The sequence below is a fragment of the Ruditapes philippinarum genome, unplaced genomic scaffold (assembly GCF_026571515.1).
Source record: "Ruditapes philippinarum isolate M1 unplaced genomic scaffold, ASM2657151v2 ctg395_1_1_1_1, whole genome shotgun sequence".
In the NCBI taxonomy this organism is placed as follows: domain Eukaryota; kingdom Metazoa; phylum Mollusca; class Bivalvia; order Venerida; family Veneridae; genus Ruditapes; species Ruditapes philippinarum.
The window spans coordinates 329,493-343,674 of NW_026858316.1; the positions used below are offsets into that span (position 1 = coordinate 329,493).

Sequence of the window (14,182 nt, forward strand, 5' to 3'; positions counted from 1 at the left end):
AGATTATTTTTATTTAGAATTGATAAAAAACGATTTTTGAAGCGTGATTTTAAAACGCTTAGATGAAAAAAATGGAATGGACATTTTTGTAAACAATGATAATAAACATAACTGCAGGACGTGTATAAATGGTTGTCTTTATAGCCTTTTAATTGGATAACTCTGCCTAATTATAATGTTACACCATTCATGAATGAAACAATTCGAAGAAACTATTAAAGAATAAATATCAGTCTAAGGTTGTATATAAGAAATATTTTGGGATGATATCTGGCTCACACAATTTAACTTTTTTTCAGTACCCCAGGGTAAGTACATAATGTAATCTATACATATATATAAGTATCATTAATTTATAAAATTCACTTCTATATTTATTGCACCACATACACCTTCATCCCGACCGTTCGCGCCTCCTATAGTATTTGCTTAAATAAATATGTTTTCATGGTAACCATGTTTAGCCTACTAAGATATTCTTAAGTTAAAAATGAAGTTTTCTTTTAAAAAGTAATGAAATAATAATAATTATAATTTAAATTTCATAAGGCTCTAAGTTCTGTTTAAATTTCGTTGAAATTTTAATTTCAATGCACATGAGATGTGGACTCAAATAATGTTGACATAACAGTATGTTATGATATAACAAACTAATTTGAAATTGTAAAGAGTGTTAGTGTTGTTTGTGTCACAGTAGTTTTTTGTAAATTTCTTTAGTTTAAAGTGTCGTTTTAGAATTTTAAATAAAACGAAAACGTTGAAGATATAAATATAAATGTCTAAAGACTCATCTAGTTTAAAAGCTTAAAACTTACTACTCACACCAAGAACATTGACAATCAATACTGCTGCTGCAAACATAACTATTGTCGTAACCTTAATCAGGCCAGTAGCTAGGAGATAGACACTTTTATCTTATGACCATCTTTCACTACTATGATTTGTGACATGTCTTATTTTCGCTCCCCGGGGCGGCAAATAAGTGGGATTAATTTGTCGTATTTTTGATCCGCGGGGAGCCAAGGAAAACACGATAAAAAAGATGCAGTTGTCATACTTTCGCTCCACGGGGCGCCAAGTAAAACCACGAAAAAGGACAGGCGAAGACACGAAGATACGATAAAGTGGTGAGATTGTCGTATGTTTTGTGTATTCGCCATGTGCCTCGCTGACAAAATGTTGTATTTTCGTGCTTTTGTATTTTTTGCGCCGAAGTGGGCCAGGCGAAAACGAAAAAATATGACAAAATGGTGACTTTCTCGTATAAAAGTGTTTTCCCTTGCGTCTTGAGTAGCGAATGTACGATAAAATGTTTATTTTGTAGCATTTCCTGGTTTACTTCCGGCCATTATATTCTTTGATGTATTTTGTCCCAACAGTTACAGTACAGCTGCCAAACATCTCTATCATCTCAGCACAATTGCATATGTATGAAACACGTATCACTTTACACTCATTCATATTTCCATTTTACATAATTTTGTAAACAAAACTAATTCTTTATCAGTATATAAGTCATCTAAATTTGCATTTTCATTGGTTATGAAATTAAATTATTTTGTTATTTTGGTAATTTCTTTAGATCACTTCAAGTAAACCCCAAATTGCATATTTAAATTAGCTTTATCAGTTCTCCTATCTTTTTCAATTCTGTTATCATACATGTTAGCGTTTATTCTCTTAGAAGAATAATCTGCAGTACTATGTCTTATATCGCATATCTGTCACGAGTTTTATCTTTTTTCAGACAAGGACCCGTTAAGCTGATTGACTTTTCAGATGCTGTTGAAAGATTCCACAGAGATTCTGATTTGCTTTTTGCTGATGCTTATAAGGTAGATAAAGCTATATATGTTAGAGCGCTACTTATACTACTTTTGTTCTTTAAAATATACATTACAAAGACCCAAGATAAAAGAGAATGTGAACTTTTTTTGATAATCATTGTTATGCATGAAAGGTAACAGATTGGAACCAAATCATAAGTAATGACTACAAAATTTGTGAAGAAAATCTGCCTTCTGAAAGCTGAAATGAGCACGTGCTAAGGTCATATAGTAACAAAGAATAAGAATTTTATCTATATGTAGCCTTCATTATTTTCAAATTCAAGTCATTAATAATGTTAGAAAACCATTTTGTAGGTATTGAAGGAGAAGAGTCCCAGTCATCCAATGACGGCAGCTGAACAACAATGTTGTCGACCGAAAAACAGATATACAAATATTCTACCATGTTTGTGTTTAAATTACATACATAAATCAATTTATACGTGTACTTCTTTGTCTATTATATTTGAAGTACGTTCTGTGAATAAATTAAAACCGTATATTTGAAAGCTATAAAGGACAGTGTTGTACAAGGCAAATGGAAAACAATTGAAACATTAAAATTCTAAAAATAAAGATCAAAATGTCAGTTTCTGCTAAATGATTTTTAATACATCGAACTAAAATGTATAACTGTAAAGTTTATATATGATTATATGAATATGACAGTGTTTTTGATATTTTCTGCTGATTGCTTAATAATGTTAGTCTTGGTGTAACGTGGGTATATTGATATTTCAGTTGATCATTCTCGAGTTAAACTGCGACCGTCTGATGATATGGAAGGGTCGGACTACATCAATGCCAACTATATTCCTGTATGTAATTAACTCAATGTCAAAAGTTTTGATTCATAGGCTACTTATAACCGTTTAGAATGTTGTATTGTGTGTGAATTTTAAATAGCATGTAAATGTTGAAACTAGATGTTTTTTTATTTAATGGCAAGTCCACATTTATAACTTGTGGAACTTAGATGAGGTCACTTATTTGTAAAATTTGTCATGCTAATTTTTACGACATATATATTTGAATTTACACAATTTAATTGATAAGATTAAATCCATATTTTTTATGTTTTATCAAAAGGGTTATAAATCTCGTAGAGAATATATTGCTACCCAGGGCCCTATGCAAGCTACTTTTGATGACTTCTGGAGAATGGTGTGGGAGCAAAATGTTGATACTATCGTCATGTTGACAAAACTAATGGAAAAAGGACGGGTGTGTTTATTTGCAATTAACACAATTTACTGTATTGTTATGAATAAAATATATTTTACTTAAAGAATAATGATTATAAGTGGTAAAAGTGTGTTTGATTTAGGATTGTTAACTGCATTTACAATAATAAGAATGTTTTGATTTTAGAATGATAAATGCATTTATAATAAGAAAATGTGTTTGGTGTAAGCATGATTAATGTAGATTTAGGAAATAGATATCAATTCTGAGTGCATTGTTGTAGAATAATGCACGGTTTGAGTTCAAATGCGTAGTAATATAATCACGAAGGCCGATAGGCCTGAGTGATTAATTACAAAGCATTTGAACGAAAAACGTGCATTATTATACAATAATGCACGAAGAATTGATATCTATTTCCATTCTAATACGTCAAGAAAAAATATATTTTTTATTATAACGTTGGACTTTATGTTTGGTGGTTGAATTTGTTTTCGCCTCAGAGTTTTCAATAGAAACGTTCTTTAGAGGCCGTTCCAGTGGGTTGAAAAAAAAACTGTTAAATCTACCGTTTGTAGAAACATTTTGAAAATAACGAATTTTGAAAACGTTGATACAACTTTGTTTGTTTATTTATTTCAGTTTATAATTTTCCAAGCGAAATACAAATTATTAAAAGTGAAATAAATGTAAAACTAAACTCGTTTGCGACATTAAATAGCGAACTTGATTTGATTGTTTTGCACGTGCTGTTTGGCGCTACATTGTGACGTCACGTAAACAACACTTTAAACGTCTGTACAGCGTTAACGACTGAATTAAAGATATTGGTGTTCGGATTAATTTTCTTAGTTAGACCATTTTCTTTCATTCTAGATAGTTTTCACAACAAAATTCGAAATTTTTTTTTAATTTATCAGATTTTTTAAACAAAATGGCGCCTTCAATGTGAAAATACACAGGGAGATAATAAGAACGGCGAGTGCATTGTTGTAGAATAATGCACGCTTCCGGCCTTCTTTTTCTATATAGAAAAAATTCCGATAGTGTTAGAATTCTATTTAGAAAAATTATATGTTTGATTTAAGCAAATGACATTTATCTTCTTTTTGTGGGTTTCTATATGTTCTATAAGGGAAATAATTTAATCATGGACATTTTTTGTTATATGTTCACATTTTGTCATATCATAAAACAGCATCATATTTCTAAAGTATTTGGAATAAATATGCATTCACAAAAAGCATTTGATGGTCGGAAACAAAAAGTCAACAAAATTTCAAAATTTCTCTCATCAATCTGTCATAAAAAATGTATTTGATATTTGATAAAAATAACTACCCTTTTCTTTTTATTATCTTGTATGTTTTTATACTAAATACACTGGTTTATATTATGTCCTTAAGACAACGAACGATTTCAATCAGATCATTAGTGGCAATAATTTGTGCTCGTGATGGTATCAAAATCTGAGCATTCTTATCGCATAATAAGCTCTGTATGGCACTTATATATTAAACATTGAAAACATATACATGTAAATTAGTGTTTCGTGACGATGATATATGTTACAATGATTTCAGCGTAAGTGTGATAAATATTGGCCGGACATGGGAGAACCAGTTTTCTACGGAGATTTGGTTGTTTCCCTTCAGTCAGAATCCAACATGTCTGACTATATTATTAAGATATTTGAAGTAAAAACGGTAAGTTTGAATATCGTTTGTATTAAAACAATGGAAAAAAGGAAACATTTGCGTTGTAAAATAAAAGGGTATACTCGCTTTCACTAAGATATATGCAAATCTGAGGTAAAATAAAAGAGTGTACTTTTCTATCCAAAATGCGAAAATGATTTGATAATTTAAATGTTTTTATTGCATACGTTAAATAAATTCAAAACAGTAACCATTATATTTGATGTACATCCTTTTTCTGTACTGGAAACTATAGGCAAAATAACTTATTCAGCTGCTTTTATTTTATTTGACTCAATTATAAAAGAAATACAATGAAAATATTGTATTTGTATTTACTGTTTTTTATTAAATGAATAAAGAAGGAAGAAAAAAAAATCATTTTTTTGTCAATGTCCGGATTTCGGTTGCCCGGATGGCTAGTCATAAACTTTATAAACTTTTTATCACTGGTAATAAAGACCCAAATTAAAAAAGTAAATTGAAGATAAACTACATGTTGTAAAGTAGTTCCGGACTTCCGGTGCATGGATATTGTTATAAATAGTTCTTAAGTCATTATGTATCAGACGGAAGAGTAGCGCACGTGTAGTCAACCATTGTTTGACTGATCAACTGGGCATAACTTGGAACATATAACGATGCATCCAGTTACTATGTGTGCTTGTATTTAATTTGAAAATAGCAACTTGCCAATTTATTTGACATATTAAATACATCTATATCTATACACTTATGCATGTTAATTTTCTTTCTATCTCATTTTGCAAAAAGAAAACACAACGGAAAATGGTTCGTCACTTTAGTTACTTGAAGTGGCCAGATATGGGTTGTCCAGAAACACCTGAATTATTGTTAGAGTTCGTAAAAGCTGTAAAACAGTATGGCAATCGGGGACAGGAATCATCGAATGGGCCAATGATTGTCCATTGCAGGTAACTCGTTAAGTAGAAAAGAGAAATGATACGAAATGATTCTGTTTAATTATCTAGCATAAAGCATAATGGCTTCTGTTACTTTGGTTTATACAGAATTTATTTTAGTTCGATTGTGGAGGAAGCTGTAAGCTTATAGACACACTTTCGAATCCGTTCCTGGAACCAACAAGTACTGAGCAATGAGTGTAAAGTTTCTTGCTCAAGGAAACAACGACTTGCCCCTGACGGGGTTTGAACCCATGCGACTAGCGATCAAAAGATTACTAGTCCGACACGTTAACCACTCGGCCATGTCGGCACACTGTTACTTTTATTTAAAGTTATGATCATGTTCTACTCGGGTACACGTTCCTGTCTGAAACAATGCCCGGAGGGGCTCCTGAGGTCATCTTCCACCAGAAACAGGGCCATAAGACATCTACTATGTTGGCTCGACAAAGATCTACTTAAGTTATTTCTTGCATGTATGCGTAGTGTTAATTTGGGGCTGATTTGGGGCCATATTACATCTACTATGCTGGCGCGACATAGATCTATTTAAGTTATTTCTTGCATATATGCGTAGCGTTAATTTTGGGCTGATCAGACTGTTTTTCTGTCAACTTTGAATTATGATGACGACAACAAAAAAATATTTCTCCTGAGTATAATGTTGAATTTATGTATGAAAATGATTACTGTTTTCATGTTAAATACATAGCCCAAAATTCGAGGGTAAGAAAATTTTATTGATTATTCACAATAATTACCACCTATTTGGTATGGCATGTGCTTACTTTATGTAGTCAGAATTGCTTTTATGGTCTAATCTTGTAGAGTTACATCCCTACAATTGTGATAATCATAATATTTAAATTCTTGATACCGGTATTATTTTCAATATATCGTGGAGTGTGTATGATTTATGGCGTTAATGGTGTTTGGAATTCGTTGTCTTTAAAATTAAAAAACAAGTACATAGCTCGAATAGTATATAAACCAACACCAAATGACTTGCAGTCCTACAAATAATAGACGTATTAACGATTGTAATACTATTGTTATAGCGGAAAATTTGGTGGGGGCGCTGAGCAAAAACACGTTAATTAGCGGGAGCGCGGGGCGAAGTTTAATAAATTAAACTTTATTAATTTACGAAATAGAACGGCGGGGCGCGATCGAAAACACGCTTATTAGCCATTTTAACTTGTGATTTTAGACTTTTTGCTTGGCAGGGTCGCTGGACGAAAACACTCCCCGTGAGCCCGCTTTTAGCATGTTTTCGTCCAGCGACCTCGCAATTTTATTTATTAAATTTCGTCCCGCGCCTTCGCTAATAACAGTGTTTTCGCTCCGCGCCCCCGTTATTTTAACTTGTTAATTCTCGACTTTTCACGTGGCGGAAGCGCGCGGCGAAGTTTTATTTATTAATCTTCGCCTTACGCCCCCCTCGAATATGCGTATTTTTGTCCCGCGACCCCGCCATTTTATTTTTTAAATTCCGCTCCGCGTCCCGTGGGGCCCGAGTTTTATTTATTCAATTTTCCACCGCGCATTCGCTAATAAGCGTGTTTTTGCTCCGCGCCCCCGCCATTTTAAACTCAGTCTGTTAATTTTCGATTTTCCGCTTGGCTTGGTCGCATCCACCATGATTTCCCGATCTATTCATTCTATCTCACTTATGTTCAGTCCTACTAAAATATAAGCCGTAATATTTTGTTACAGTGCTGGTGTAGGTCGTACTGGGACATTTATAGCCGTGGATTACTTGTTACAGCATATCAAAGATCACGACGAGGTGGATATATTTAATCTTGTCCTTGAAATGAGAAACAATCGATTGAACATGGTACAGACAGAGGTACTATAACTTATAACAGTCACTATACCATTTGTGGGTTCGAATGTCGTTGCAATATCATGACAGTACCTGCGGGTACGCCGAATCTTACAGAAAATGAAAGGAAATGCTTCTCTGCAAAAAAAAACTAAAAAAAAAACAAACAAAAAAAAACAAACATTGAAATTGAATAGATATACTACTTATAGGTCATAACGTATTATAGCACATTTTTTGTTTTACAATATTGCTTAAAAAAGGTGTGTTTTATTACGACATAAGACATCATTTCCATTAGAACTGTTTGGGTAATGTGTGTAATGATGAACCAATCTTACAGGCTTTTATTGCAGTAATTATGATTTCCAATACTATATTTATTTTATGATATCATATCCTTGTCAACAAGCTGAAAAAAGTAATTATTATACTATATTTTAAGGACCAGTACATTTATATTCACGAATGTATTAAGTCGTTTATCACAACTCAACAAGAAGAAGAAGAACAAGAAGACGATGATGATGAAGGTAATGACGTTAATAAGTTTTAGTTTAAAGGCATTTATATCACTGCTATTTAGGATAATTATGGATTTCAAACCTCGTGAGCATTCGAGCTTGCTTTTTGTTGTTGAGTACCGGTTAATACAATCACGAAAGTAATTTATCATCAATCATCTGAACGATAAATTTTGCAATAAATCTATGCTCACAATAAAAATGTAATTCATTGCTTGGTTTATCATTGGGATACGACGTTTTAACTTTTGAAAAAATCTTATTTACTATCTGAAAGTAGAGACCATGATAGGAGGGCGCGGATGTTACGGCTGATCTTGGTCTGGACTGGGCACACAGATCGATTCAGTTGCCGCCAGTACTGTAAAGGTTTAACATAGGTTTTTTGTAACACGATGTAAATAGTTCATCCAGAATTTAATTTTCTTTCAACATGATGGCGTATTAAACTAAGTGTACTATTTTCTATTTTCAGCTATTTACGTGAATACAGGATTTGGAGCCGATGAAGAAAATTTATACGCCAATACTTAAAATTATATATAATGACTGGTGATATCGATGAACAAAGTGTAGAAACAGCTATAATTTCTAATGAACATACATGTTTTTACAGAAAATATATATATACTTATATGGCTTTGACTAGAAAAAAAATCTACATATTTTGGAAAATACTCGCTAAAATCACATATTCCTTAATTATGTATTTTAATTAGTTTTCAAATTAAATATATATTTCATACATAATTAATGTACTATATATAATAGAGTTACCATGAGTGTCCGAAAATTATTTTGAGGCTAGATCTAATTTCTAAGTAAAATCACACAAATGAATTTTATGCAGTAAAATATTTTATGGACGAAATGGTCTCTTTTTTAAGTTAGTGATGTACAACAGCCGTTGTCCGTATTCATCTTTATCAGTTGCGCAGCGTGATTTGCCTCCGCGTGCTTTCCCTGCGCATGCGCTCTTATTAGCGTCACTGTTGTAAACAAAAGAATTCATATACTTTTGTCAGCTTTAATTTCACGATTTTCATCGTAGCATTGCTTTTATATCTAAAACAAATTTAATCATATTGCAAAGATTTGTGTTTTCTGACATTTTACTTGATAAAAGTGTGACAGTATTTCCGGATTTCGTCGATTTTGGGATCACAAATAATTTTCTTTGTTCGGCTGAATAGTGACCACGTGGGTGGGGAAATTGATTGATTGCTGCAGCTGAGATTATTTCATACGTTGACGCTCATAAGCAGTTAAGTATTTTCGTTTTTGCTTGTCGTTGCATCTACAGTAATGCTGTTGCGTTTCAAACTTTTCTCGGCTGGACTCCGAGCTTTGTGATCACCAAAACATCATTAACAAGGATCCTATACTATATAGTGGTTTTTATTGTTAAATTATATACATGTAAAATACATGGGTGCAAGTTTCAGGCATATGACTGAAGCTCAGGTTTTTGTGACATATTTCATCATGTTCTACTTTTAGATTATGTAGGAAAATGATAACGAATTGAAGTTTTCAGGTTTTTTCAAATTTTTGATTGCACCTATGCATGTATACTGTACGGAATCCATATATGATTATGGTCGAGTTGTAACATTTCATGTATATATTGGGGACTGTTGACTGCCTGAGGCTTCATTTAGGATGATTTCCAACCCAATATTCCTCTAGTTTGTTATAATAAATATTGTGAAACTTACATATATAACCTCTTGGTTAGTTCTAATCAAAGTTGTGGTGAGCAGATTTTATTTATAATTTCCAGGCTTGAACCTGAGTTTCCGGACTAGTATCCGAGATTTATTTTTAAATATCCAGGCTTGCACCTGAGTTTCCGGACTGGTATCCGAGATTTATTTTTAAATATCCAGGCTTGCACCTGAGTTTCCGGACTGGTATCCGAGATTTATTTTAAATATCCAGGCTTGCACCTGAGTTTCCGGACTAGTATCCGAGATTTATTTTTAAATATCCAGGCTTGCACCTGAGTTTCCGGACTGGTATCCGAGATTTATTTTTTAATATCCAGGCTTGCACCTGAGTTTCCGGACTAGTATCCGAGATTTATTTTTTAAATATCCAGGCTTGCACCTGAGTTTCCGGACTGGTATCCGAGATTTATTTTAATTTTCCAGGCTTGGGCCTGAATATTTTGGACTTGTATAGATTTATGTTTTATTTTTTAAATTTCATGGCAGGCACCCGAATTTTCGGACTAGTATCCGAGTTATAATTTTTAAATTGACTGTTTATACTTATTAACCAGTCTAGTACGGGAGTTCCTAGTCAAGTGCACAAACATATTTTACAGTCCAAAACACCTGCTATAGAACTATTTGTAAATTTATTAATTCCAGGCTATGTCCTGAGGTTCCGGACAAGTATCCGAGGTTTTATTTCCTATTTATTTTGCTATATTTCCAGATATGCCGGGAAAGAGGAAAGCTGCTTCGTCAACAAAGGCGAAATGTACAGCTTCGTGTTGCGTGGAAGCACCGGTGGCTGGAGGGAGCAGCCCAAACGATGTACACCACATTAACAGAACAAAGCGCCAGGGTATAATTAATAACAATCCTTCTGTTCCTGAAGTTCAACCAGAAATAACGGCATCCCCATCAGATGATTCTGATGATTCCAACCTGAACGATGTCACAGTAAATAATGTTAACTTGACAGAAAAGGAAGACCGGGGGCGTAGGAGAACAAAATCACAGACGAAGACAAACTCTTCTCGTAAAAAGAGGTCCCTTTCTCCAACCAGGCACAGGCACAGTGTGAACACTGACACATCCAGCGGGGAAGATGAAATAACAGACTCTTCTTCATCAGACAGCGATGATAGTCTCTTGGATGGAGTTTTAGCTAAACAGGCTAAAAAACTTAAAGGTGATAAAAGACAGTCGTTTTCCCCTCTTGAATCCCCTATTTCTACTCAAGTTCCCTATAAGCTCCAAAAGAAAATTTGGAGACATAAATTTGTGGATTTTGGGGCCTTACTGCCTATCACTTTTGGTCATGACCAAGAAGAAATGCCATACCAGTTCTCAGTTAACCAAACAAATGGTAATTTCCATCTTGTCCCATCTATAAAAAAACAAAAAATCCACAACATTGAGCAGTGGACCACCGCATTTATGCGTTTTGTGGCAATATATGCCACAAAATACCCTTTAGAAACACCAGCCCTTATGAAATATGGTGAACTGGTAAGGGACCTGGCGTCTAAACATAGTACAAATGCCTGGGCCCGTTACGACTTCCAATTCAGAACCCTTCGGGAACAAGTTCAAATCCCATGGGACCAGTTACACACGGAATACTGGGTCCGAGCGACAACTGTGCCCTCGTCAACAGGTCATCCCTTTCGCCAGTACCGCCGCGGTGGCGGCTCGTACAATAATGCACCCCGTTCCTTTCGTAAAAACAAGTCAAACTCATCCGGGGAATTCCTTCCAAACACATGCTGGTCATTTAATAGACGAGGTTTCTGTCCATTGGTCAATTGCTTCCCCCACACATGCGGTTACTGTCGAGGCCAGCACTCCGCTAAATCTTGTCCCATTGGACAAAAGCAAGAGTCAAGCTCCAGTCAGCAGCCCACACAGCCCCAGTCAAACCAAAACATTACCAGAGTTTTCAACAAGTCGTCTGGGCGGGTATAAAGTTCTGAATTCTCAGATCTTTATCCTATGGCGTATTTTTATGCCCAGATAAAACATAATAACATTTTATTGTGTACTATTTCTAGTCATAACAAAATCTAAAGGTGCACTGTATAATTTATATACCGGCTTTAATAAAAGCCCAATTACAACTTACTCATTTGTTTGTTTTTATTTATTATGTTTAACAAGCTTCGCAAATTCTAGAACCTCGTTTTATTGGACCACTTGCTGGCCATAAATGAATTTTATGCAGTAAAATATTTTATGGACGAAATGGTCTCTTTTTTAAGTTAGTGATGTACAACAGCCGTTGTCCGTATTCATCTTTATCAGTTGCGCAGCGTGATTTGCCTCCGCGTGCTTTCCCTGCGCATGCGCTCTTATTAGCGTCACTGTTGTAAACAAAAGAATTCATATACTTTTGTCAGCTTTAATTTCACGATTTTCATCGTAGCATTGCTTTTACCTCCTCCTCCCATTTCCTCCACCCAATAACTAGTGTAGATTATTTTCAATGTCTAAATTTTATTCTTCATGTTAATTTTGGCATAATCAAATATTTTACTTGTGACATAATCAAATATTTATTGTTAATGTATGTTTTGTGATTCTAGTCTTATGCAAGGCGTATTTCTATGCCCAGATAAAACATAATAACATTTTATTGTGTACTATTTCTAGTCATAACAAAATCTAAAGGTGCACTGTATAATTTATATACCGGCTTTAATAAAAGCCCAACATTTTATTGTGTACTATTTCTAGTCATAACAAAATCTAAAGGTGCACTGTATAATTTATATACCGGCTTTAATAAAAGCCCAATTACAACTTACTCATTTGTTTGTTTTTATTTATTATGTTTAACAAGCTTCGCAAATTCTAGAACCTCGTTTTATTGGACCACTTGCTGGCCATAAAGGTTCTTATATGTCCTGACAAGGTTTAAATCTTACATATTTTGAACACAAAATCTATTATCACTGTCATTTAAATCGTTTTTTTTTTAATGGAGACAGTCATGGAAAACTTAATTTAATTTCGTTAATTAATTCTTTTATTTATTGCACGTATTATTTCGTCTATGTCATATGTTGACAAACGTTGCCCATGTTGGCATTATATATCATTGTTCCCCTGCAAAGTTTATATTTGTTAAAACATGTTTATATCCAAGCAATTAAAAATTCACATGTAATCCTCATTTTCGCTGAAATTGCAGTCATCATATTTACTTATTTCTTTAAAAAAAGCTCCGGTACCAATCATTTAAATAATTATGCGATTCATTTTAATTCAAACAAGTGTAATAATGACAAGTCAAAAAGAATTTTAATTTATTCAATTACCCGATCACCAAATATCGTTCCTAATTTTTTATTTCATTCGTAACAGTCTGATAATTCATAACCCTTCCTACCACATGAAAAGCTGCTCTTGATGACATTTGTCATATTTAAGTATCCTACGAGCATTAACTGTAATGCAATGTGTAAAAGCAATGGAATGGGCAATGGCAGCCATCAGTTAAAAGATAAGTAAATAGCCTAGCATCCATAAGACAGTCTTCAGTTTGAATTATTTTGACATTGTTTTGTTGTTGTTATTGTTAAATAAATAATATAATTGCCACTTGAAATTGATGTTTGACATTGTATTTTAGCTCTTAACTTTAAGTATTTATGGTAAATTCGTCTGAAATATTGGACACCAATGGGGTATAAGGTTTTAATATTCAAGTTAATCTTTAGGAAATTTCATTTTAACTTGTACTCGTATATCAGCATAAAATTGAAGTTAGTTTGTTTGTTGTATAACATGTAATTTTATTTCATCTTACACAAAAAAGTAAGTATTTATCCCCTATATAATTAATATCATTATTATATCTTAATGCTATATTTCTTGTTTATTGATGCAAAAATATTTTCTTTGATGTGTTAAAATGTCTATGTTGTTTTTGCGTAACGCATTCATGACACTTAGGGAAAATGATACAGGTCAAAGTCAAATCTAGGGTTAGACGGTATTAGATCACAGTTTTAATATGCTGAAGTTTTTAATGTCGATTTTTACTAGGTAAATATATGATACTTTTATCCGTTACTAATATGTGTCATTATGTGTGTAACTTATATGCATTAGCTCATATGCAGTTTTTGTGCACTAACAAATATATTTTTGAGTTGATAATTTCTGCGAGAAATTTAATCACATATTAACATATTCTTAGCACCATTAGTATTACACGAATTTTTCTACAAAACGCTATTTAAAATGTATAACGTATGTCAAGTTCAATGTTTCCCCAACTGTTTGCATTGTTTTTTTTTTAAATAATTTTAAATAATTCCCCGAAAATTTCACAACTGATGACATTCTTTTTGAAGACATTTCAGCGTATCTCCGAATATTCAAGGGATACTGTATGTTTTGTAGAAAATGTAAAAACTATGAAAGGAAATAGCGTTGTTGTCAAATCTATTATTGTAAACATCTTTTATCTTAAT

The 14,182-nt window shown here is 33.2% G+C and overlaps 1 protein-coding gene across 1 annotated transcript; it reads left to right on the forward strand.

The window, feature by feature from the left end:
- The first annotated feature begins 1,703 nt into the window (after positions 1–1,703).
- Positions 1,704–8,681, forward strand: LOC132752805 (receptor-type tyrosine-protein phosphatase O-like). Its single transcript, XM_060743191.1, has 9 exons — positions 1,704–1,835; positions 2,145–2,235; positions 2,571–2,647; positions 2,919–3,053; positions 4,598–4,720; positions 5,486–5,646; positions 7,354–7,489; positions 7,911–7,998; positions 8,465–8,681. The coding sequence occupies exons 1-9, from the start codon at positions 1,704–1,706 to the stop codon at positions 8,521–8,523; spliced, it is 1,002 nt and encodes a 333-aa protein (XP_060599174.1). The 3' UTR covers positions 8,524–8,681.
- The last annotated feature ends 5,501 nt before the right edge of the window (positions 8,682–14,182 follow it).